This window comes from Macaca nemestrina, chromosome 10 (genome assembly GCF_043159975.1).
Source record: "Macaca nemestrina isolate mMacNem1 chromosome 10, mMacNem.hap1, whole genome shotgun sequence".
Lineage (NCBI taxonomy): Eukaryota > Metazoa > Chordata > Mammalia > Primates > Cercopithecidae > Macaca > Macaca nemestrina.
Window position 1 is genome coordinate 83,211,497 of NC_092134.1, and position 25,758 is coordinate 83,237,254.

A 25,758-nucleotide genomic window follows, 5' to 3' on the forward strand; every position below is an offset into this window, starting at 1 on the left:
CAGTTTTCTCATACTTTCCTATATATCTGGCTTTGTACATGGGGATGGTTCGTTACAACAGTCGTTATAATGAAATAAACAGACCTGATGGGGAGCAAAGCCATCCCTACTCTAGATTCCACCTAAATGGGAAAGCTGGATTTTTTTAAGCGAAATATTTGGCCCAAATCCCTATGTTTGGAAAGTAATATAATAATATGAAGCATTCTTTCTGAGATAAAAAATAACTCATCCCGTAGTCTTCAGTTATGTTAGGTGTGATATTGTCAATCCCTTCCCATAACTTGCAATGTCAGTTCTTTTCTGCTTAGAATTATGAAAGTTCTTGAATGTTTGGGGGTCATGTTTGAAGGTGTACGAGTTTTTGACGATTTGTAAAGCTAGAACACTTTTCCGTGCATAAGCTTTAGCTCTACTTTAACAGTGAAACCAGTTGGCAAGAGATGTAACCACAAAGCAGTTTTATAACTTTTCTTAACTCTCTTCCCTCTCAAGTTTTTAGACCTTTAGTCCTGCCAAATCCTCCTTTCCCCTTTATGGTTTTAATTTAATTTTTTTTTAAATTTAAATAGAAGAAGAATTTTAAGTGGAAGGAAAAAATGTCAGAAATCCTAAATAGAGAGGAAGGGGCTTTGTTGTGACTCAAAGCACCATTGTAAGTCTCCTCCTCCCAGACCCTGCTAGGAACAGGACAGCTGATGTCATGCCAGTACACACAATGTAGATTCAGTGCAAAAGGCTGCTGCATGTTGAAACTGGCCAAAGGTAGGAAATGACTGGGACTGTAGCAGACAAAAATGCTGATTATGTGTAAGGATATGGTGAGACACTTTTTCTCATGAATATCTAGTGAGATATGGGTCAGAACAAGCCTCTCTTTCTAAGCCTGCTTGGAGAGGAGAAAAACTTTCCATATAAGATCCTATTAGGCCAGGCCTGGTGGCTCATGCCTGTAATCCCAGCATTTTGGGAGGCAGAGGTTGGGGGATCACTTGTGTCCAGGAGTTCAAGACCAGCCTGGCCAACATGGTGAAATCCCGTCTCCACTGAAAATACAAAAGTTAGCCGGACGTGGTGGCATGTGCCGGTAGTCCCAGCTACTTGGGAGGCTGAGGCAGGAGAATGACTTGAACCTGGGAGGTGGAGGATGTATTGAGCCAAGATCATGCCAGTGCACTCCAGCCTGGGCAACAGAGTGAGACTCTGTCTCAAAAAATATATAAAAATAAAAATAGAGATCCTAGTAGATGGCTGATAGCACTGGGCAACCAGATTGATTGCTAAAGCTATAGGAAGATGGAAGAGGCTGGGCACAGTGGCTTACATCTGTAATCCCAGAATTTAGGGAGGCCCAAGGCAGGAGGATTGCTTGTGCCAAGGAATTTGAGACCAGCCTTGGCAATATGGCCAGATCTCGTCTCTACTAAAAATTTAAAATTAGCCGGATGTGGTGGTATGCACTGATAGTCCCAGCTACTTAGGAGACTGAGGCAGAAGATTGCTTGAGCATGAGAGTGTGAGGTTGCAGTGAGCCATGATCACTGCTGCACTTCAGCCTGGGCAACACAGTAAGATCCCTGTCCCTTAAAACAAGAAGAAGAAGATGGAAGAGACATAAGATTCACCTGGGCTTCTAGGTGTCATTGCTTTTTTTGTGCCATTTTTAATTTCCTCATTTGTCACTTAATGGACTGCTAAGGGAGTGGAAAACACAGCCACCCTTGGTTTTATTGCTGTTTCTAAATAAGCATCATTGTCTATACTGAAAGCAGTCTAGATTTTATTTATTTATTTATTTATTTATTTATTTATTTATTTATTTTTGAGACAGAGTCTCTCTCTTTTACTCAGCCTGGAGTGCACTGGCATGATCTCGGCTCACTGCAACCTCCACCTCCCAAGTTCAAGTAATTCTCCTGCTTCAGCCTCCCAAATAGCTGGGATTAGAGGCACCCGCCACCACGCCCAGCTAATTTTTTTTTTTTTTTTGAGATGGAGTCTTGCTCTGTGGCCCAGGCTGGAGTGCAGTGGCCGGATCTCAGCTCGCTGCAAGCTCCGCCTCCCAGGTTCACACCATTCTCCTGCCTCAGCCTCCCGTGTAGCTGGGACTACAGGCGCCCGCCACCTCGCCCGGCTAGTTTTTTGTATTTTTTAGTAGAGACGGGGTTTCATCGTGTTAGCCAGGATGGTCTTGATCTCCTGACCTCATGATCCACCCGTTTCGGCCTCCCAAAGTGCTGGGATTACAGGCTTGAGCCACCGCGCCCGGCCCCAGCTAATTTTTATATGTTTAGTAGAGACGGAGTTCATCATATTGGTCAGGCTGGTCTCGAACTCCTGACCTCAGGTGATCTGCCTGCCTTGGCCTCCCAAAGTGCTGGGATTACAGGCATGAACCACCATGCCCAGCCTCAGTATAGATTATTTTTAACAGTTCTGTCAGGTAATCTATAGTCTGAGCTCAACCTATCTGTATAGTCTCATAGCCAATCTTATACTCAAACCTTGGAATACTCATCCCCCAATTGCTACTTTTTGAATCTTTTATTCTTAATATTTCTTTTTTTTTTTTTTTTTTTTTTTTGAGACGGAGTCTCGCTCTGTCGCCCAGGCTGGAGTGCAGTGGCCAGATCTCAGCTCACTGCAAGCTCCGCCTCCCGGGTTCACGCCATTCTCCTGCCTCAGCCTCCCGAGTAGCTGGGACTACAGGCGCCCGCCACCTTGTCCGGCTAGTTTTTTGTATTTTTTTAGTAGAGACAGGGTTTCACAATGTTATTAGCCAGGATGGTCTCGATCTCCTGACCTCGTGATCCGCCCGTCTCGGCCTCCCAAAGTGCTGGGATTACAGGCGTGAGCCACTGCGCCCGGCCCCTAATATTTCATGTTTTAATTTCAGTGTGTTTATGCTTTTGAAAGGAGACCAGAACATAGTAGAGTTTATAGAGAAAGACCAGTTTTACCTAGGTGCCAAAGGAAGAATTAAACTGCTGTTATTGTTTGAAATGCTTTTTTTTTTTTTATGGAGATAGGTCTTAACTCCTGCCGAGGTTGGAGGATTGCAGTGGTACAGTTATGGCTCACTGCAGCCTTGACTCCCCTGCCTCAGCCTCCCAAATAGCTGGGGCCACAGGTGTGTACCACCACTCTCAGCTAATTTTAAAAATTTTTTATGGAGACAGGGTTTCACTGTGTTGCCCAGAGTGTTTTAAACTCCTGGGCTCAAGTGATCCTCCTGCCTTGGCCTCCCAAGCTGGTGAGATTACAGGCGTGAGCCACCACACCCAGCCTGAAATTCTTAAAGGATGAGAGTGTCAATGACAGGCACCTTGGCATCATTGTGCCTAACCTGGGAGACAGGGAAGAAGCACGCTATGGAAAGTGTTTACACTTGGGGACAACTGTGCTAAGTATTGTGGAGCCCATAGCCTTGAGGTAGATGGCTACTTTGCCTTTTTTCTTGAACTGTCTTGCAGAATGTGGATTTGGGTTAAATAGTCTTGAAGCACTCATTTAGTCACCCTCAAATTAAGATTTTTACTTCATTACTTCATCTTTCTTGGGCCTGCACCTCCAAGATGACAAAGAAAAGAAGAAACAGTCGTCATGCCAAAGAGGGCCGCAACCAGGTGTATGCTATTCACTGCAGCCTGTTTGCTGCATGAACTGTGCCCATTGTGTGCCCAATGGCAAGACTATTAAGAAATTTATCATTTGAAACGTAGAGGCTACAACAGTCAGCGATATTTCTGAAGTGAGCGTCCTGGACACCTGTGTACTTCCCAGGCTAGATGTGAAGCTGCATTACTGTGTGAGTTGTGCTATTCACAGCACAGTAGTCAGGAATCAAGGTCATGAAGCCCCCGCAAGGACCAATGTAGACCTGTGGGTGCTGCCCCATGACCGCCACCGAAGCCCAAATAAGGAGCAGAGTTCTTAAGGACTGAAGAAAAACTAGCCTCTGGAGAAAAATAAAATCGCAATTGTACTTACAAAAAAAAAAAAGATTTTACGTCATAGGCCAGGCTTGAAGTTCCGAACACTTTGAATTCTCCAGTTATGAGGGATCCCGTCTAAGCCTCTGGCTTTTGCTGTTTAGCAATAGGGGTTCTATGATGGGCTGATTTGGAAGGAGGGAGTCAGCCACTCTTGAGCCACTGCAGTGAAGTCACTTGATCTCAGTCTCGGGGGAAACACTTTAATAGCTAAATATTCTAGCTTTGATTTTTCTGAAGGGAATACACCTGTTTTCAATTCTGGGGTTTTTCTTTGGGGCACTTGCTTGACTGTATATGAACTTGTGATCCAAGATAAAAATAGGAGAAAGAGGCCGGGCGCGGTGGCTCACGCCTGTAATCCCAGCACTTTGGAAGGCTGAGGCGGGCGGATCACAAGATCAGGAGATCGAGACCATGGTGAAACCCCGTCTCTACTAAAAATAGAAAAAATTAGCCGGGCGCAGTGGCGGGCGCCTGTAGTCCCAGCTACTCGGGAGGCTGAGGCCGTAGAATGGCGTGAACCCGGGAGGCGGAGCTTGCAGTGAGCCGAGATTGTGCCACTGCACTCCAGCCTGGGCGACAGCAAGACTCCGTCTCAAAAAAAAAAAAAAAAAAAAAAAAATAGGAGAAAGAACAATGTTTGCTTTTTAAGGCAGGATAGTTTTATGTTTGCTACTAGATAAGGCAAAAATAAAAAATAACTTATTTTTATAAATTCAAAAAGAAAAGTAAGAATGTCAGTGGCTCAAGCCTGTAATCCCAGCACTTTGGGAGGCCGAGACGGGCGGATCACGAGGTCAGGAGATCGAGACCATCCTGGCTAACACGGTGAAACCCCATCTCTACTAAAAAATACAAAAAACTAGCCGGGCGAGGTGGCGGGCGCCTGTAGTCCCAGCTGCTTGGGAGGCTGAGGCAGGAGAATGGCGTAAACCTGGGAGGCGGAGCTTGCAGTGAGCTGAGATCCGGCCACTGGACTCCAGCCTGGGCGACAGAGCGAGACTCCGTCTCAAAAAAAAAAAAAAAAAAAAGAAAAGTAAGAATGTTTTTATACCCTAGTGGTCAATAACTTAGTTCATAGTATTTATTTAATAAAAGGAAGGTGGCATTGGTGGTATAGTGGTAAGCATAACTGCCTTCCAAATAATGAAAATTGATTAAAGCCTATTTCTCACTTATTCTCTACCAGAATGAATATATTTAAGAGTCATTTCCTCTAGCCTTCTAACTCATTCCAACTCATCAATGAGCTTCAATGAGTGAGAAATCACTGTCAAAATTGTTGACATATAGATCCTAGAACCTTAAGAGAGTTTAAGAAGTTATTTAATCCAGCTCACTGCCCTCAGTCAGTTAGAACTTTACAATCCCAATTTTATAGATGCAATCAGATGAGGTCAGAGAAGTTAATTGATAGGCCCCATGGCATGTGGCTAATTAATATCAGAACAGGATTGAAATTGGGTAGTACCCCTTCTACCATTTAACACTATCTTCATGGATATTATAATAACTATTTATTGGATAGAAACAATGGGCCCTACATATATTTGAAATCTAAGGAAACTGGGAAAAATTGAAAACAGCTATGTTCTCAAAGACTTTAATTAACTCTGTCTTCCCACATTTTATGCTTAACTAATTGAAAAGCATCAGGACAGTGAACAGAAGAAATACATTGGAATGCAAGAGATATGAATGAAAGCTGTAGAGTTAGAAGAGTTTGGGGCCTGGGTGGTGGCTCACACTTGTAATCCCAGCACTTCGGGAGCCAAGGCACAAGGCATACTTGTAATCCCAACACTTGAGGTCAGGAGTTCGAGACCAGCCTGGCCAACATGGCAAAAACCCATCTCTACTAAAAATACAAAAATTAGCCTGGCGTGGTGACATGCATCTGAAATCCCAGCTACTCAGGAGGCTGAGGCAAGAGAATTGCTTGAACCTGGGAGGTAGAGGTTGCAGTGAACTGAGATCACACCACTGCATTCCATCCTGGGCGACAGAGTGAGACTTTGTCTCAAAAAATTAAAATAAAAAAAAATTGGATATAATTCATTAAACATTGTTCTTACATCAAAAGGTATGATTTATTGTTTATTCTTATATATTTTCAGCTTGTTCTCAAGATTATAACACCACTAGTACAATATAAGGACACATTCCCCAAAGCGTTATTAGCATTTGGTTTTACCATTTTTGTCTACTTAAATAGACATGACTTGTTATCCTTCCTTTTTTTTTTTTCTTTCCCTAATTGTAAGACTAACATAGTATTTGTAGAATGCTTGGGAATACAAAAAATGTAGAGAAATCCTACCATCTGGAGATAAAAGCTCTTTTTATGTGTATTATTTTACTTACATTAACTCTCTAAGAGAGTCCCTGAAGAAAGAAATTTTTCTCTCAGTACTTTAAGGAATCAAGACTATGTTTTATCTATTCCCTGATCCCCATGCATAGTTCAGCAAAGTTCCATTTTTGCCTAAAAGCCAACCTTCCTCTGCCCTTGACTTTGGTGAGATGACAGCATCCAAAGGAAGCTGAAGTTGAAAGGTTGAAGGAAGTGGCTGAGGTAGGGGACTCTCAGTAAATTAAAGTGTTGAGAATCAGCTTTTAAAGATAATTTTTTCTGAAAACAGGTGTAGAAAAGACAGGAAATCCTGCTTTGTTACTTATTTAGAACCTAACTTACTTTATTTCTTTTTTAAAAAATACAGAAAAAAATTCTACAGATTATTGTCTAAAAGCCCCAAACTTTTATTCTCTTAGTAGTACATCTTGGTGCATTTGATTTATGGATTCACAGAGAATATTTAAGGGATATTCATACTAACAGGAGTTATTGTCAGCTGACAGGAAGGAGGACTTCAGGGTGGGGTGAGGCTAGGCCTCAGGAAATTCCAGAAAGTCTTAAAAGTGTCATGTCTATTCTCTTTCCTTGATATTAGAATGATTAAGACTCCCTCAAGTGTCTGAGTAAAAAGAGCTAAAATGTGATAAAAGTCTGTTACAGAACAGTATTTTGGTATCAGAATTTGTGTGTGTGTGCGTGTGTGTGTGTGTGTGCGCGCGCGTGTGTGTGTGTGCGCGCGCGTTTTGTTCCTTTACTTCCTTGAGAAATAGTGGAGGAAACCCCTCTCCTTCTTCCTGTACCTCAGATTACCACTTGGAAAATGTGGATCATAAAACTCATCTTAAATGCATTTGAGATCATTTTTTGTTTGTTTGTTTGCTTGCTTGCTTTTGAGACAGGGCCTTGTTATATCGTCCAGGCTGGAGTGCCGTGGCACAATCATAGGTCACTACAGCCTTGACTTCCTGGACTCAACCAATCATCCCAGCCTCCAGAGTAGCTGGGACTACAGGCATCACCACTATGCCTGGCTAATTTTTTTTTTTTTAAAGCAGGGACAGGGTCTTACCATGTTGCCCAGGCTGGTCTCAAACTCCTGGCCTCAAGCAACCCTCCCGCCTCTGCCTCCCAAAGTGCTGGGATTATACGCGTGAGCTACCACGCCCAGCCTTGTTATTCTTTTTTTTTTTTTTTTTTTTTTGAGACAGAGTTTCACTCTTGTTGCCCAGGCTTGAGTGCAATGACACAATCTCGGCTCACCGCAGCCTCTTCCTCCCAGGTCCAAGCGATTCTCCTACCTCAGCCTCCCAAGTAGCTGGGATTACAGGCGTCCACCACCACGCCTGGCTAATTTTTTGTATTTTTAGTAGAGATGGGGTTTCACCAGGTTGACCAGGTTGGTCTTGAACTCCTGACCTCAGGTAATCCACCTGCCTCGGCCTCCCAGAGTGCTAGGATTACAGGCATGAGCCACCATGCCCGGCCCAGCCTTGTTATTCTTAATGTTCAAGTGGTTTGGAGGTGAAATATATTGAAAGTAATGCTGTGCTTCACCTGCAATATCATGAAAACCCATCTTACCTCACAGCTGTATTTCTCCTCAGAGCCACAGTCTGTATGAGGGATTTTCAGAGACAATTCTCTTCCTATTTTTCTCTGAGACCAAGTGACTTTGTACATTTACTTTTTTAGTACTTGAAAGAAATTAATATAGAGTTTTGATACCCCTATGGAGCAAAAGGCTTCGAAAAGAAGGTAAGGGGGCCTTATTTTATTTAATCCAGCAGTTTAAATTAAAAGCTAGCAAAGATGGGAAATTTTATGCATTTAAAACCAAAGAAAGCCTCTGCCCTGGCAAGGTATATGCTCTGGTTCTAAATGATTGTGCTCCCAATAACAGCAGTGCAGGGACTTCACACAAGACAGAGAAGGATGTGTAGCTCCAACTAGACAGAAAACTGAGCTCTCTGCAGGTTGTAACATGTAACACATATTCTTGGAATTGTGCTTGAACTTTACCTTTGACAGAAAGCAAATATCTGTATTAAGAATGCAGAACCCGTTTCCTTTTGGTTTTTCTTTTCTTTTTTTCTTTTTGAAATGGAGTCTTGCTCTGTTGCCCAGGCTGGAGTACAGTGGCATGATCTTGGTCCACTGCAACCTCCACCTCCTGGGTTCAAGCGATTCTCTTGCCTCAGCCTCCCCTGTAGCTAGGATTACAGGCACGTGCTACCACTCTCAGCTAATTTTTGTATTTTTAGTAGAGATGGGGTTTTACTATGTGGGCCAGGCTGGTCTCAAACTCCTGACCTCAAGCAATCCACCTGCCTAGGCCTCCCAAAGTGCTAGGATTACAGGTGTGAGCCACTGCGCCCGGCCTCTTTTGGTTTTTCAAAAGAAGTTTATCAGCAGCCTTTCTCCCATTTTGAGTTCTGAACTTTCTAATTTTTGTAGTGGTTATCTTCCAGTGCGGCAGCATTAGGAATAAATATGTGGAATTTTCTTTATTTAAATGATCAGCAAATAAGAAGTATGTTGAAAATAAAATTAAAAATGTGGGCCAGGCGTGGTGGCTCACGCCTGTCATCCCAGCACTTTGGGAGGCCAAGGCAGGCAGATCATTTGAGGTCAGGAGTTTTAGACCAGTTTGACCAACATAGCGAAACCCCATCTCTACCAAAAACCCAAATAATTAGGTGTGGTGGCGGACGTCTGTAATCCCAGCTACTCGGGAGGCTGAGACACGAGAATTGTGTGAGTTTAGGAGGTGGGGGTTGCAGTGAGCCGAGATCACACCACTGTATTCCAGCCTGAGTGACAGAGTAAGACTGTCTCAAAAAAAATAAATAAAAATTAAAAATGTGGATTGAGGGAGGGCTGGGCGCGGTGGCTCACACCTGTAATCCCAGCACTTTGGGAGGCCAGTATGGATGGATCATGAGGTCAGGAGATTGAGACCATCCTGGCTAACATGGTGAAACCCCGTCTCTACTAAAAATACAAAAACTTAGCCGGGCGAGGTGACGGGCGCCTGTAGTCCCAGCTACTCGGGAGGCTGAGGCAGGAGAATGGCGTGAACCCGGGAGACGGAGCTCGCAGTGAGCCGAGATTGCGCCACTGCACTCCAGCCTGGGCTACAGAGCGAGACTCTGTCTCAAAAAAAAAAAAAAAAAAAAAAGTGGATTGAGGGTATCCTGCCAGACATCTTTTCCTCTTGACCAAGATCTTCATTATCTTTTCTTTTCTTTTTTTCTTTTTTCTTTTTTTTTTTTTTTGAGATGGAGTCTCGCTCTGTCACCCAGCCTGGAGAGTAATGGCACAATTTCTGCTCACTGCAACCTCCATCTCCTAAGTTCAAGTGATTCTTGTGCCTCAGCCTCCTGAGTAGCTGAGATTACAGGCATGCACCACCACCCTGGCTAATTTTTGTACATTTAGTAGAGACAGGGTTTCACCATGTTGGCCAGCCTGGCCTTGAACTCTTGACCTCAAGAGATCTGCCCATCTCGGCCTCCCAAAGTGCTGGGATTACAGGTGAGCCACTGGGCCTAGCCACTTCATTTTCAGATAGAGGCTGCTCTTGGAGCAAGAATATGTTGAGCTGTGTGAGTTATATGGATGTTTAGTAATTGATGAAAGTATGCCTGACCTGTGTGTGATGTAGCACGGATAGTGTTGTTCCAGCTTGTTTTAGTTTTTATTAAAAATAGGCCCAATCAGGCCAGATGCAGTGGCACACACCTGTAATCCCAGCACCTTGGGAGGCCAAGGCAAGATCCCTGGAGCCCAGGAATTTGAGAGCAGCCTGGGCAACATGATGAGACCCTGTCTCTACTTTAAAAAAATAAAAGAAATAAAAAATATAGGCTGGGCGCGGTGGCTCAAGCCTGTAATCCCAGCACTTTGGGAGGCCGAGACGGGCGGATCACAAGGTCAAGAGATCGAGACCATCCTGGCTAACCCGGTGAAACCTCGTCTCTACTAAAAAATACAAAAAATTAGCCGGGCAAGGCATCGGGTGCCTGTAGTCCCAGCTACTCGGGAGGCTGAGGCAGGAGAATGGCGTAAACCCGAGAGGTGGAGTTTGCAGTGAGCTGAGATCCGGCCACTGCACTCCAGCCTGGGCGACAGAGCGAGACTCCGTCTCAAAAAAAAAAAAAAAAAAGAAAAAATAGACTTAAATCAATAATGTAAATTGCAAAGCTGACTGGATATAAATTATTATTATTACTTTTTGAGACAGGGTCTTACTCGTCACCCAGGCTGCAATGCAGTGGTGTGGTCACAGCTCACTGTATTCTTTTTTGTAGAGATGGGGTCTTCCTATGTTGCCCAGGCTAGTCTTGAACTCCTAGGCTCAAAGGACCCTCCTGGCTCAGCCTCCCAAAGTGCCGGGATTACAGGCATGAACCATCACACCCAGCCAGGAGACAAATTATACACACACACACTCTGTTGCCCAGGCTGGAGTGCAGTGGCATCATCTTGACTCACTGCAACATCCGCCTCCCAGGCTCAAGCAATTTTCCCACTGCAGCCTTCTGAGTAGCTGGGACTACAGGCACGTGCCATAACGCCCAGCTAACTTTTGTTTTGTTTTGTTTTGTTTTTGAGATGGAGTCTTGCTCTGTCATCCAGGCTGGAGTGCAGTGACCTGATCTTGGCTCACTGCAACCTCTGCCTCCTGGGTTCAAGCGATTCTCCTGCCTCAGCCTCCTGAGTAGCTGGGATTACAGGTGTGGGCCACTACGCCCAGCTAATTTTTTTGTATTTTTAGTAGAGATGGGGTTTCACCATGTTTGTCAGGCTGGTCTTGAACTCCTGACCTCGTGGTCCTTCTGCCTCAGCCTCCCAAAGTGCTGGGATTACAGGTAAGAGCCACCGTGCCTGGCCTAACTTTTGTATTTTTTTTGTAGAGACGAGGTTTTGCCATGTTGCCCAAGTTGGTCTCAAACTCCTGGGCTCAAGTGATCCACCTGCCTCAGCCTCCCAAAGTGCTAGGATTACAAGCTTGAGCCACTTTGCCTGGCCTTGGGAGAGATATTAAATATATACTGAATTTGAAAGAAACTATTCTTATTGGTGTGGTATAGACAGACAAATCCTTGGCTCTGATTTCTGATGTGGCATGTTTTCTCTCTCCAAGGAGGGGGTATAAAAAATATGTAAAAGTGATAGTTCACTTTCTTTTTTGTTTGAGACAGAGTCTCACTCTTGCTCAGGCTGGAGTGCAGTGGAGCGATCTCTGCTCCCTGCAACCTCTGCCCACCCTGGTTCAAGCAATCCTCCCACTTCAGCCTCCCAAGTAGCTGGGACCACAGGTGCATGTCACCACGCCTGGCTAATTTTTTTGCATTTTTAGTAGAGACAGGGTCTCACCATGTTGCCCAGGCTGGTCTCAAATTCCTGAGCTCAAGCAATCTGCCCCCCTTGGCCTCCCAAAATGTTGGGTTTACAGGCGTGAGCCACCATGCCCAGCCTCACTTTCTCAAACTTTATAGTAAAGTTGATTAGTCCATTAAACTTAAAGATTTAGTGACTATTTACTAATGTTAAACTCAAAAGGGTGCTAAGTGTTTTATTCTTATCTCCTGTCATACTGGATTTCAGATATCTTTTTTAACCTCAAGTTATCTGGAAATAAATTGAGATTTGAATGATAGGATCTGATGTAAGGCACTCATTATAAGCTGAATAAACATGACATACTCCCTGTGAACTATGTCTGGGAATATTTTTGACTCTACAGTCTTAAAAATTATAATTTGTAACTTTCATGAAAGATCTACCCTAGATATGAGAGAGATAAATGTAGTAATTTAATGGAATCACAAAATACTTTATTTAAAACATCTGTGTCAACCAAGCGCAGTGGCTCAAGCTCATAATCACAGCACTTTGGGAGGCTGAGGTGGGCAGATCACCTGAGGTCAGCCTGGTCAACATAGTGAAATCCTGTCTCTACTAAAAATATAAAAATTAGCCAAGCGTGGTAGCAAGCGCCTGTAATCCCAGCTACTCAGGAGGCTGAGGCAGGCGAATCTCTTGAACCTGAGAGACGGAGGCTGCAGTGAGCCAAGATCACATCACTACACTCCAGCCTGGGTGACAGTGAGACTGTGTCTCAAAAAAAAAAAAAAAAAAATCTGTGTCATCCACTTTTCTGTAAGTCTTGGAAATATATGCAGAGAAAGACATGGTCTCTGCCCTCAGTGAGCTTACAGTGCAGTAGAGGGACAGTCACCCAACAGTTTGACCAGGTACCTTGGGAACAGAGGAAAGATTACCTAAATTTATGTTGGCAAGGTACTCAGACTTCATAGTGCTTACACTGAGTCTTTGAAGGAACAGGCATTTGCAAGGCAACAGAAGGACAAAGGAGGCTGACTTGGTGGGGACCAGATCTAGAACAGGACTTCTGTGACTTACTAAGCACTTTGGATTTAATTTCAGGAGTGAGTGGGAATTCTGAAAGAATTTTGAAAAGGAGAGCAAAATAGATTTATATTTTTGGATAATTACTTTGTATTATTGGGGATAATGGCAGCATCATAGAGACTGGATTGGAAGATAATGAAGAACCAGTTAAAGAGATATAATGCAATAGTCTAGGGGAAAGATGATGAAGACATGAACCAAGGCAGCAATAGCAGAAATAACGTGAGACGGAGAAAGGAAACAGCAGATTCTGCATCAGCACTTGGCAATTTGGAAGGCATGTCATTGTCATCTGGTATGTGAGGATTCCCCTCCAATAAGTGTTACAAAGCTTGCTGGTTAGGAAGTGATCTTTAACAGAGAATATTACCTACATAGAGTTACTTATTTTTCCCTGGGCACCTGTGAATATGTAGTGCTTGACGTTTGTAATTTTGTTTAAAATTCTATGAAATATAAAAATATAAAATCAAATCTGGGCCGGGCGTGGTGGCTCATGCCTGTAATCCCAGCACTTTGGGAGGCCGAAGCAGGTGGATCACAAGGTCAGGAGATTGAGACTATCCTGGCTAATACGGTGAAACCCCGTCTCTACTAAAAATACAAAAAAATAACCGGGCGTGGTGGCGGGCGCCTGTGGTCCCAGCTACTTGGGAGGCTGAGGCAGGAGAATGGCGTGAACCCGGGAGGCGGAGCTTGCAGTGAGCCGAGATCACGCCACTGTACTAGCCCGGGCGACAGAGTGAGACTCCGTCTCAAAAAAAAAAAAAAAAAAAAAAAATCAAATCTGAATTGTATTTATAAAGAAGGTTTGCAAGTTGAACCTTGCATCAAGATTTCCCATCATTTCTGCAAAACTTATCACTGGGTTTCGTTTTCCAGATTCTCCGGGCCCAAAGCCGAAGTGCAAGTGGAAGGAAGGTCTCTGAAAACAGCTATTCTCTAGATGACCTAGAAATAGGCCCAGGTAAGCAGAGAGTTCCTTGTGTATGAGGTCCTATAGGAAGTACTCACTAGTAGCAACATGTTTTGGACTCGAAGCCAATGCTTTTAAAGGAAGAGTGACACAAATTAAAGGAAAGTCTGCCTATTAGATGCAAGCCATTCTCAAATCTCATTGCTCTTGTTAAATAGCTTTTTTTTTTGTTTTGAGATGGAGTCTCACTCTGTCTCCCAGGCTGGAGTGCAGTGGCACGATCTCGGCTCACTGCAAACTCTGCCTCCCGGGTTCACGCCATTCTCCTATCTCGGCCTCCCGAGTAGCTGGGACTACAGGCACCCGTATTTTTAGTCTAGACAGGGTTTCACTGTGTTAGCCAGGATGGTCTCCATCTTCTGACCTCATGATCCGCCTGCCTCGGCCTCCCAAAGTGCTGGGATTACAGGCATGAGCCATTGTGCCCGGCCTCTTTTTTTCTATTTTTAATCCACCCTTGTTAGTGATAACCTATGGTAACCAAAGGGTATTTTGAGGAGCTATAAGTAAAGTGCTACGATCAGTTTTGGCTCTAGTCATCTGGGATTTGAGGGCTTCAATAGATGGGCTGTGTCCCATATCAGGTTTGGTTACCCTGTATTACCAGTGATAACATAACACTTTGAGAGTGGAATTACGTTTTAAAGGGGACTTACAGGCACTTCACAAAAGAAAAAATTAGTAAAAACAGGAAAAGCATCAGCTACCTAGTAATCAAAGAAATGCAAATTAAAAGGCATTGCGATCTCTTCTTTTTCATGTTAAATAAGCCAGAATTTTAAAATACAGGCCCTGGCGTGGTGGCTCAGACCTGTAATCTCAGCACTTAGGGAGGCTGAGACAGGAGGACCACTTAAACCCGGGAGTTTGAGACCAGCCTGGGAAACATAGTGAGACCTATCTCTACAGAAAAAAAAAAAAGCCCACCGTGGTGGTGCATGCTTGAAGTCACTGCTACTTGGGAAACTGAGATGGCTGGATCCTTTGAACCCAAGACTTCAAAGCTGCAGTGAGCTACGATCTTGCCACTGTCCTGTTCTCTAGCCTGGGTGACAGAGTGAGACTCTGTCTCAAAAACTAAATAAAATATGCAATGCTCAATTATGGTAAGGTTCTTTTAATGCCAAGAAAGAGTGAATATTACTTTGTAAATGACAATTATATTCCTGATTTTCTTCTTCGTGCTTTTAATGGAAGAAATTGGCCATTAGATAACAATAACCCAAAATTTAGAATTTTGAAATTATTTGAATCACTTTTATCTTCTAATGAAACACATTGGCCAGTCACAATGGTTTACACCTGTAATTCCAGCACTTTGGGAGGCTGAGATGGGAGGATATCTTGAGCCCAGGAGTTCGAGGCTGCAGTGAACTATGATCATGCCACTGCACTTCAGCCAGGGTGACAGAGTGAGATCCCATCTGAGAAATAAAACATGTTATTTGGATGCTTCTAGGTCAGTTGTCATCTTCTACATTCAACTCGGAGAAAAATGAGAGTAGGCGAAATCTGGAACTTCCACGCCTCTCAGAAACCTCTATAAAGGATCGAATGGCCAAGTACCAGGCAGCTGTGTCCAAACAAAGCAGCTCAACCAACTATACAGTATGTGTTCTGCATCGTTCATTCATTCATTCATTCTGTCATCCAGCAGATGGTCACTGAGTACTGGAATTAGGAAATGCCACCAGACCCTTACCTCTGAGCCCTGGTCCCCTAGCTGTTCTCTGTTCACATGAACCCTACCCTCACTGGATTTGCAGGTCTTACCATGGTCTAATCTTGACTTTGCTTTCTTAGTCCTCGTTCCCACCCCACTCACTTTTTTTGTGATGTTACCAGTCAGTATCATTGAGAGTTTCCCTGGCTCTTCTACTTAATGTTGTGTTGTTGTTAAAGAAGTAGTAGTTTATTAGTTTCAATAGAACTCTTATTTTATCTTGGTTGTTGAGGGAAGACGGAAGAAGACTGGAGAGCTTATTTTGTTTTTTGAGGAAAGAAAGAAGAAGACTAGAGAGAAATATCAGCTGTGTTCATTAATGAGGGTTTTTTTGTAATTTTTTACTGAGATATAACTCACGTCATATAAAATCATCATTTTAAAGTATACAGTTTTGTGATTTTTAGCATATTCACATTGTACAACCATTACCACTGTTTAATTCCAGAAGCTTTCTATTACCCTGAAAAGAAACCTCATACCTGTGTAGTCACTCCCAGCTCCCCCTGCTCTCATCCCCTGGCAACTGCTGATCTACTTCCTGTCTTTATGTATCTGCCTATTTTGGAAATTTTATATGAAGGGGTCATACAGTAGATCATCTACTTAATCTTTAATCCTTACGATGTACTGTTTTCCTAAAGAAGTAGAATAGTAGATAAGAAAAAGGGAGAAATCACAAGAAGGTGACATGCTCAGTAAGCATGAAAATTTTGATATTCAGCTGGGTGTGGTGGCTCACGCCTGTAATCCCGGCACTTTGGGAGGCTGAGGCGGGCGGATTGCCTGAGGTCAGGAGTTCGAGACCAGCTTGGCTAACATGGCAAAACCCCGTCTCTACTGAAAATACAAAAATTAGCCAGGTGTGGTGGCAGGCACCTGTAATCCCAGCTACTTGGGTGGCTGAGGCAGGAGACTCGCTGGAACCCAGGAGGCAGATATTGCAGTGAGCTGAGATTGCGCCTCTGCACTCCAGCCTGGGCGACAGAGCAAGACCTCATCTCCCAAAAAAAAAAAAAAAAAAAAAAAAAATTTGATATTCAAAATACTATGGAGAGTCCTTCCCCTTTAAGTTGTCCTGTGCTTAACGGGTAAGCTGACACTACAGAACTGCTTAATTGAAGTTACCTTTTAGCCAGGCACAGCAGCTCACACCGTAATCCCAACACTTTGGGAGTCTGAGGCAGGTGGATCATTTGAGGTCAGTAGTTCAGAACCAGCCTGGCCAACATGGTGAAACCCCGTCTCCACTAAAAATACCAAAAAAAAAAATCAGCTGGGTGTGGTGGGACACACCTGTAATCCCAGCTACTAGGGAGGCAGAGGCAGGAGAATCACTTGAACCCAGGAGATGGAGGTTACAGTGAGCTGAGATCACACCACTGCGCTCCAGCCTGGGTGACAGGGTGAGACTCTATTTCAAAAAAAGAAAACAGACATTACCTTTTAAATGCCATTTATTCATATATATATATATATATATATACGCACACATCGATACAAATACACACACACATATTTTTGTATCCTTCAAGCATTTGTTCTAAGATTTCAAATTGCAAACCATTAATCTCTTGATGTCCTAATTGTCTAACAAAATCAAAAGAACAGTATTGAATTGTATTTGTTCCTAGGCAGACTGAAATGTGGCGCATATTGGAAACCATAATGTGTGTTCTGCGAGTTAAGTCTTCTGTTCCCCACATTATTAAGCATACATTCTCTAATAGTATTTGGTGGACTAATTCTCTGGGCGATGAATAATTTCATCTTGGTTTTTTAACTGTAATTTTAACAACTTTATGTTTTAAGAAGAGATGATGTGTGTAAGTCAATTAGCAAAGTGGAGTATCACAGGCTGATAGGCACTGTGAATGTGAAAAGTGAGCAAATTTAGACTTCTCTTAGAAGGCAGGTCAGGAGATACAGCAAATTGGGATCTGTGAAGCTGAACTTCCTCTTGTTACCAGATTTTACTGCTTCTCAGTGCCCTCCTGCTGCAAACATTCCCACCAGGTGACTCCCTATGTGGGGAAACCTGTTGAGTAACTTTTTTCTTTTTTTTTTTTTTTTAACTCCTCACCATTTCTGTATTACAGTTCTCCTGCTCTGGAGATTTAAAGAGTTGAAAAGTCTTCAGGAATTCTTGTAAAAAGTATATTTTGTCTCATCCCCGAAGAATTTCCCAGGACCCTTAACAGAATATGGTTGTAACAAGGCACATACATACTCTCTGGCAGCAGTTCTGGAGGTGGGGCTTCCAGACGGGGTCAGGAATGAGTTGTTGGGCTATATAATGTTCTGCAGTGCTAGCTGCCAGCTTCTCCTCACAGCTGCACCTCCAGAGCTGTGGGCAGTAATCTGGAATACCATCCCTAGGTGACTAAGTCATACTCACATTCCTTTCATTGGCCCTGTGGCCATAAATTGTTTCCTCCCATGCCTAAAGAGTCACAGAGAACAAAAAAGTACTAGATTACTACATATTAACAGATCAGTGGTAGGAAATGTCTATAGTCATTGACCTCTATGTTGCTTTTATTTTATTTTTTTTTTTAATTTTGAGATGGAGTTTCGCTCTTGTTCCCCAGGCTGGAGTGCAATGGCGTGATCCCAGCTCACTGCAACCTCTGCCTCCCGGATTCAAGCGATTCTCCTGCCTCAGCCTCCTGAGTAGCTGGGATTACAGACATGTGCCACCACACCTGGCTAATTTTTTGTATTTTTAATAGTGATGAGGTTTCACCATGTTGGCCAGGCTGGTCTTGAACTCCTGACTTCAGGTGATCCACCCGCCTCAGCCTCCCAAAGTGCTGGAATTACAGGCGTGAGCCACTGCGCCCAGGCTCTATGTTGATTTTAGATATAATAGATGAAGTTAATTGTAATATTCGCCCCAGTGTCCTTGCAAGGAAAAAAATGCAATTTGCTTATTCCTTATGACAATAAAATGCATGCTTTTTTATGTTGAGGCTCTGTTATAAGAAGTAAAATAAATTATGTCTTTAGTACAATATATGAATTGTATATGAAAAACATGTTTTTGAAAGTCCCACCAAAAAGGTTGCTTTATGGTATCATTAAATATAATTTCAGTTTTTATATGTATACATCATCCCTGTCTCTCTTTCCAGGCCGGGCATTTATATATGTATGGTCAGTATATTTTCTATTATTGGCACTTGGCATCTCCTTTCCCCTGCTCCAGAATGGTCTTTTCTGATAAAACTCACAAGCTTTGCATTACCACAAGCTCTGCTGCTAGAAGAGTGAATCACAAGAATGTTGTATGCTTGGGGTGTTCTGTGTGCCTGTGTTGATATGTCTGTATTCTAATGAGCAATCCAGTTTTACACTAGCCTACAGATATTTAACTCTGAGGTATGTGTCCACAAAGCTGCTTTTGTCATTTCACTAGTCAATGGGTTTTGCTTGTGAGAGTTAGGGGGTTGATTTGACCTGAGGCTTCTTAGAAGAATTTTTTAACATTCCAAGTTTATCTGATAGATATGCTATGAAGAGAATAGAATGATGGGACTTTAAAAATTTTTTTACAGTTATTTTTATTTTGTAGAATGAGTTGAAAGCCAGTGGTGGCGAAATCAAAATTCATAAAATGGAGCAAAAGGAGAATGTGCCCCCAGGTCCTGAGGTCTGCATCACCCATCAGGAAGGGGAAAAGGTAGGTTGAAAAGTCTGACGTCCAGTTGCCAAGGAAGCATGTGTTCTAAATTAGGTGCTTGAAATTAGAAACAACTCTAACTCTAGGCTGTAGAGTGTCTGGGAATTTGGTAACAGCTGCCAGGACAGATTGTCATTTTTGCAGGTCACATAATTTCAGTTGAGGAGCTCTGCAACTTATAGCTGACCAAATAATGAACCTTCGTTGGAAAATTATTTTGTTCAGCAGATGCTCAGAAGGCAAAGAACTGAAGTGATTTTAAAGAATCTATTTGGAGGCTGGGCACAGTGGCTCACGCCTGTAATCCCAGCACTTTGGGAGGCCGAGGCAGGTGGATCACCTGAGGTCAGGAGTTCAAGACCAGCCTGGCCCACATGGTGAAACCCCGTCTCTACTAAAAATATAAATATTAGCCAGGTGTAGGGGTGCACACCCATAATCCCAGCTACTCAGGAGGCTGTGGCAGGAGAATCGCTTGAACCTGGGAGGTGGAGGTTGCAGTGAGCTGAGTGCACTGCACTCCAGCCTGGGTGACAGAGCAAGACTCTGTCTCAAAGATAAATAAATAAATAAAATAAAAATCTATTTGGGCCGAGTGTGGTGGCTCACGCCTGTAATCCCAGCACTTTGGGAGGCCAAGGCGGGCGGATCACCTGAGGTCGGGAGTTTGAGACAAGCCTGACCAATATGAGAAACCCCATCTCTACTAAAAATACACAAAATTAGCCAGGCATGGTAGTCCATGCCTGTAATCCCAGCTACTCAGAGGCTGAGACAGTTAAATCGCTTGAACCCAGGAGGCAGAGGTTGCAGTGGACTGAGGTCGTGCCCTTGCACTCTAGCCTAAGCAACAAGAGCGAAACTCCATCTCAAAAAAAAAAAAAAAAAAAAAAAATCTATTTGGGAGAGCATAGAGTCAGGGCAACTTGATTCCATGCTCCTGGGAAAAAAATTTACACAAATAAAAATATGTTTGATTAGAGATTATCTTCAGATACTCATATATTCTTAATTTAAGTAAACATTTAACACATTTTGTGCAAGAAAATCTTACTCTTTCACTCATATTATTATTAAAGGCAGTCACTATGCTAAGTAAGCATAGGAAATAATAAGCTTAAAAACTTATTGACAAATCATTCCATGTGGTCTTTATGTGCAAGGCTAACTCTCTCCTTCCGCCTATCTCTCACTGCAGCCTGTGTGTACCTCATGCTCCAGCCAAGCCAGCAAACCTGTAATTCTGGCTGGGCACGGTCACTCACGGCTATAATCCCAGCACTTTGGGAAGCTGAGGCGGGTGGATCACGTGCGGTCAGCAGTTCAAGACCAGCCTGTAGAGGAGAGATTAATAAGAGGTCAACTATCATAAAAATGTATGATAGGTGCTGTGAGGCTGTGAGAGGGTTATACAGGACCACAGAAGCTCAGAGTAAAGACATTTAACCTGACTTCCTCAAGAAGGTGATGTCTGAGCTGAGTCTTGACGAATGTGTGGAAGTATGCCAAGTGAGTGAGGGGAAGGTTGAGTTAGAAATAGAAGGATAGGCCGGGCGCGGTGGCTCAAGCCTGTAATCCCAGCACTTTGGGAGGCCGAGGCGGGTGGATCACGAGGTCAGGAGATCGAGACTATCCTGGCTAACATGGTGAAACCCCGTCTCTACTAAAAATACAAAAAACTAGCCGGGTGTGGTGGCGGGCGCCTGTAGTCTCAGCTACTTGGGAGGCTGAGGCGGGAGAATGGCGTGAACCCAGGAGGCGGAGTTTGCAGTGAGCCGAGATCACGCCACTGCACTCCAGCCTGGGAGACACAGCGAGACTCCGTCTCAAAAAAAAAAAAAAAAAAAAAGAAATAGAAGGATATTCCAGACACATACAACAGAGATTTGGAAACCAGAGATGATGGCTTACTGAGGAATTACAGGGATTGTTTGTTTGTTTGTTTGTTTGGAGATGGAGTCTTGCTCTGTCACCCAGGCTGGAGTGCAGTGGCGTGATCTCGGCTCACTACAACCTCTGCCTCCCAGGTTCAAGCGATTCTCCTGCCTCAGCCTCCTGAGTAACTAGGATTACGTGTGCGCACCACCATGTCTGACTAATTTTTTGTATTTTTAGTAGAGATGGGGTTTCACCATGTTGGCCAGGCTGGTCTTGAACTCCTGACGTCACGTGATCCGCCCGCCTCAGCTTCCCAAAGTGCTGGGATTATAGCTGTGAGCCACCGTGCCTGGCCAGAATTACAGGTTTGCTGGCTTGGCTGGAGCGTGAGGTACACATAGGCTGCGGTGAGAGATAGGCGGAAGGAGAGGGCTAGGGTAAGGCCTGGAAAATCTTTATATGCCACCCTTAAGGGTTTGGATGTAGTGCAGCAGGGGAAAGCCACTAAAAGATTTTAAGCAAATCACATTTGTGTGTTACATATTTATCATTAGATGAATGGCTTAATTGAAATAAGTAACAATATTTATGTCAGGGGAATTATCATGTTCTCTACCATTGCCCATTGCCCAGTCCTTTTAATCTTTCAGTCAATATGATAATCAAATGTTAGATGAGGAGAAAGGGTTTTCAAATCTATTACAGTGATTTAATCTTAGGAGAAAAGCCATTGCTTCTGTTATACATATTGACACCCTTCATGCCATTCTTCCAAAAGATATGGAGATCATTAAAATGGGTTAAGAGCAACAGTTCTCAAGCTTAGTTGGAATTTGTATTTTAAAAATTTTTTTAGAGACGAGGTCTTCCTCTATCACCCAGGCTGGAGTGCAGTAGTATGATCATAGCTCACTGTAGCCTCCAACTCCTGGGCTCAGGGAATCTTCCTGCCTCAGCCTCCCAAGTGGCTTGGACTATAGATGTGCACCACCACGCCTATATTTTTATCTTTTTTTTTTGTAGAGACAGGGTTTCGCTATAATTCTCAGAATGGTCTCAAACTTCCGGCTTCAAGCGATCCCCCCAGCCTCAGCCTCCCAAAGTGCTGGAAGTACAGGCGTGAACCACTGCGCCCTGTCTCAAACTTATTTGACTACAACAGACTTTACAAAGTAGGATGGTATATTGTCAGAATACTAACAGGAACTCATGAGATATACTACACACTTGAATCAAAGCAGACCCACAGAAAAATGGTCTCAGACTAATGGCTACAACATTTGATTCAAAGACCAGAACAGAAAAAATATATATATTAGAATAAATTAGTTTATTTTATAAAAACATCACAAATGTATGTTGGAATAACAAGACAAAATACTTGGCAGCCATGTGTTACGTGATCCTATAGTCCCCCATAAATTGCATATATCCTTGCAACAGTGGACTCAGGCATTAGCCCATGAGGCACATGCCATGTATTAAGTTAATTATCTTGTTAAACTGTCTGTTTTCTCATGTTTTAAATGGGAGATTATTTCTTAAGAATAACTGACTAAATATTTTGAAGTTTTTCTTATATACTTAAAAAAAAATTGGAAATTTTTAGAGAAAAATATTCCCAGTGTTGAAATATCTCCATCTTTATCCCAGGAGTGTAGTTTGGGAAACAGTCATTTGGGAAATAATGCTTGAATTGTCCCCGTATCTAAATTCATGTTTCCTTCTTCATTGTCTTCATGCTGATTTGAAACTGGAACTCTGAACTGAACTGGAAGATTAGAACATTTTAATTATAGCCTAAAAGGACATTAGTGCAATTGTGAATCATGAAGTGGGTGGGGAAGAAAGTAGGTAAAGACAATACATATTCTTCAAGCACATGCTGTAGGTTTACAAACCCTCAGCTGCCTTAAAATTCGCAATATTTTTCAGACCCTTAGCTATCCTTTTGGCTGTTTGCCTAGCTTTTGTTAACCAATACCTAAGTGTTATTTGAACTTCAGCTTGTTAAAAAAAAAAGGACATTTGCCTGGCAAGGTGGCTCACGCCTGTAATCCTAGCACTTTGGGAACTCAAGGTGGGCAGATCGCCTGAGGTCAGGAGTCTGAGACCATCCTGGCCAACATAGTGAAACCCTACTCTACTAAAAATACAAAAATTAGCCAGGTGTGGTGATGGGCACCTGTAACCCCAGCTACTCGGGAGGCTGAGGCAGGAGAATCACTTGAACCCAGGAGGCAGAGGTTGCAGTGAGCTGAGATTGCACCGTTGGATTCCAGCCTTGCAACAGAGCAAGACTCCATTAAAAAAAAAAAAAAAAAAGTTTACCTCACGGTTTCTTTTTTTTTTTGAGACAGAGTCTTGCTCTGTCGCCCAGGCTGGGGTGCAGTGGCCGGATCTCAGCTCACTGCAAGCTCCGCCTCCCGGGTTTAGACCATTCTCCTGCCTCAGCCTCCCGAGTAGCTGGGACTACAGGCGCCCGCCACCTCGCCCGGCTAGTTTTTTGTATTTTTTTTAGTAGAGACGGGGTTTCACCGTGTTAGCCAGGATGGTCTCGATCTCCTGACCTCGTGATCCACCCGTCTCGGCCTCCCAAAGTGCTGGGATTACAGGCTTGAGCCACCGCGCCCGGCCAACCTCACGGTTTCAAGGTGACCAAATTAGAAGTGAGAGAAGAACATCCTGGGATGGAGGTACCTACTAATTCTCAAGAACGGAAGAGCTTTTTGTAGGCATGCCCAACTTTCAGAAAATTTATTTCCTATCATTTGATAAAATAGCACATTTGTAAGGTGATCAGTTGAATACGTGGCACATAGTAAACACCCAATCAATGCTGGCTGTAATTATACCGGTTTATTTTATGCCATGTCAGAATTCCTGTAATGAAGAGAGTAGCAGAAAAAATGACCATGCTGAAATTCAGATGCAGTCAGCCAGCAACTTAATCTTCATTGTAAATCTATTCAGTTTGTCAGACATCCTGATAAAAACACTCAGCATTGCCCATAAAATCCATGGCATCTGAATAAAAGGAAATTATGTGAAGAGTGCACATTGGGTCACCTGTGGACTCTTCAAGATTTTGGATGTGGAGTAAGATACCAGGAAGGCGTGGGGGCCAGTAGAAAGGAGGGGAGAGCTCTAATAGAGAGTTCTTTTATTTAAATTTGATAGCTTTTGGGAAAATGATATAAACACCTGTACGTAAGATCTGCCATCCTGTTAAACATTGCCATTTTGAGACTGGGATTAAAAGGGAAACTGTCCTCGAAGATAATACTGAGGTTAGTTTTAGGTAAATTTGTTTTATAACTATCAAAAGGTCTTCTATATGGGCAAGTTCGTTTCAGCAGGATGTAGTTGGTTGGGAAATAAGAATTAGGAAAATTTAAAAATGAGAATAGTTCCTAAATTTAAATATTCTACCTTTCCTTGGAGTGAGTTATGGTTATATGGTGAGGAGCTTTGCTCTCCTTGATAGAGGGCTTTGTTTTGCTTTGTTTTTTGAGAGCGGAAAAATATGGTTTAGAAGTTGTTTTATAAAGGGAGATGATGCACACTTTTGGCAGTTGAGTGCAGTCTGTTTCTCGGGTTACTCTGTAATTGAGAGGCATGTTAATATCCTCATAAAAGACATTTTGCTGCCTCTTGTTTAAATGCTCAGCTGTTCTGGTGCCCGTTATTTCCCCCAGGCAGCCAGTGACTGACTGGAGTCAGCAGGTTTTTATGGTATTAACAGCAGTTTGCTCTTTTATTTTTAATATGACTCTTAATCCCCCCCACACACCTTTTTTTTTTTTTTTTTTTTTTTTGTAGATTTCTGCAACTGAGAATAGCCTGGCAGTCCGTTCCATCCCTGCTGAAGATGACTCCCGTAAGCATTCTTTCTTAGATCTGGAGGATGAGGTCCTTGTTTTCTATCTGTATTTGGTTCAGGAGTGTTCCCATTACTGTCACTGCTGAGAACATACTAAATCCTCTACTTGCATTTGAGGGCTGATGCTTGAATATCCTTTACACCCTTCATGGCTTAGAGAGAAGTTAAATTCAATTAAATATAGTTAACTTGGGACAAACTGAATACTTGTAATGCTTCTCTCATTGAATTTATCCTACTTTTTGAACCAAACCCTTTCAGAGTTAAAGCTGTGTAAACTGATTTTGAAGTTTCATTTTAACAGAAGTTTGGCCAGTACAGATTTTATTCATTTATAATGTTATTCATAAATACCTATTCTTTAGTGAATAAGTATTTGAATAATCTGTTAAAGATATATTTTTTCCCTGTTTATCTAAATGTATATTATAGTCAACCTCCTAGCCAGGTTCTAGGGATTTTCCTGCTGACAGTGAATTTTGTCACCTTTCATTCTATTTTAGAGTCATTTTGAGCCTCCCTTTTCCCAAAGACAAAAATGTGTTGTGTTTTTTTGTTTTGTTTTGTTTTTTTACTTGACTATGTCCATTTTTGATTCTGATTTTCAGTATAACTTTTTATTTTCATTTTTTAGAGACAGGGTCTCGTTCTGTTGCCCAGGCTGGAGTGCAGTGGTGTGATCATAGCTCCCTGCTGCCTCAAACTCCTGGGCTCAAGCAGTCCTCTTACCTCAGCCTCCCAAATAACTAGGACTGCAGGCACACACCACCATACCCAGCTAATTTTTTTTTTTGAGGGAGTCTCGCTGTGTCACCCAGGTTGGAGTA

At 42.9% G+C, this 25,758-nt stretch overlaps 1 protein-coding gene across 4 annotated transcripts in view; it reads left to right on the top strand.

Moving 5' to 3' along the window:
- The window catches only part of LOC105492849 (LIM domain and actin binding 1), a 105,416-nt gene that overhangs the window by 61,011 nt on the left and 18,647 nt on the right, over nt 1-25,758 (top strand). For all 4 annotated transcript variants that reach the window (XM_011760119.2, XM_011760120.2, XM_011760121.3 and 1 more), the window contains 4 exons: nt 13,672-13,756; nt 15,225-15,373; nt 19,063-19,170; nt 24,871-24,928. In XM_011760119.2, coding sequence (XP_011758421.2) covers nt 13,672-13,756; nt 15,225-15,373; nt 19,063-19,170; nt 24,871-24,928 — 400 coding nt within the window. The remainder of the gene's footprint in view (nt 1-13,671; nt 13,757-15,224; nt 15,374-19,062; nt 19,171-24,870; nt 24,929-25,758) is intronic.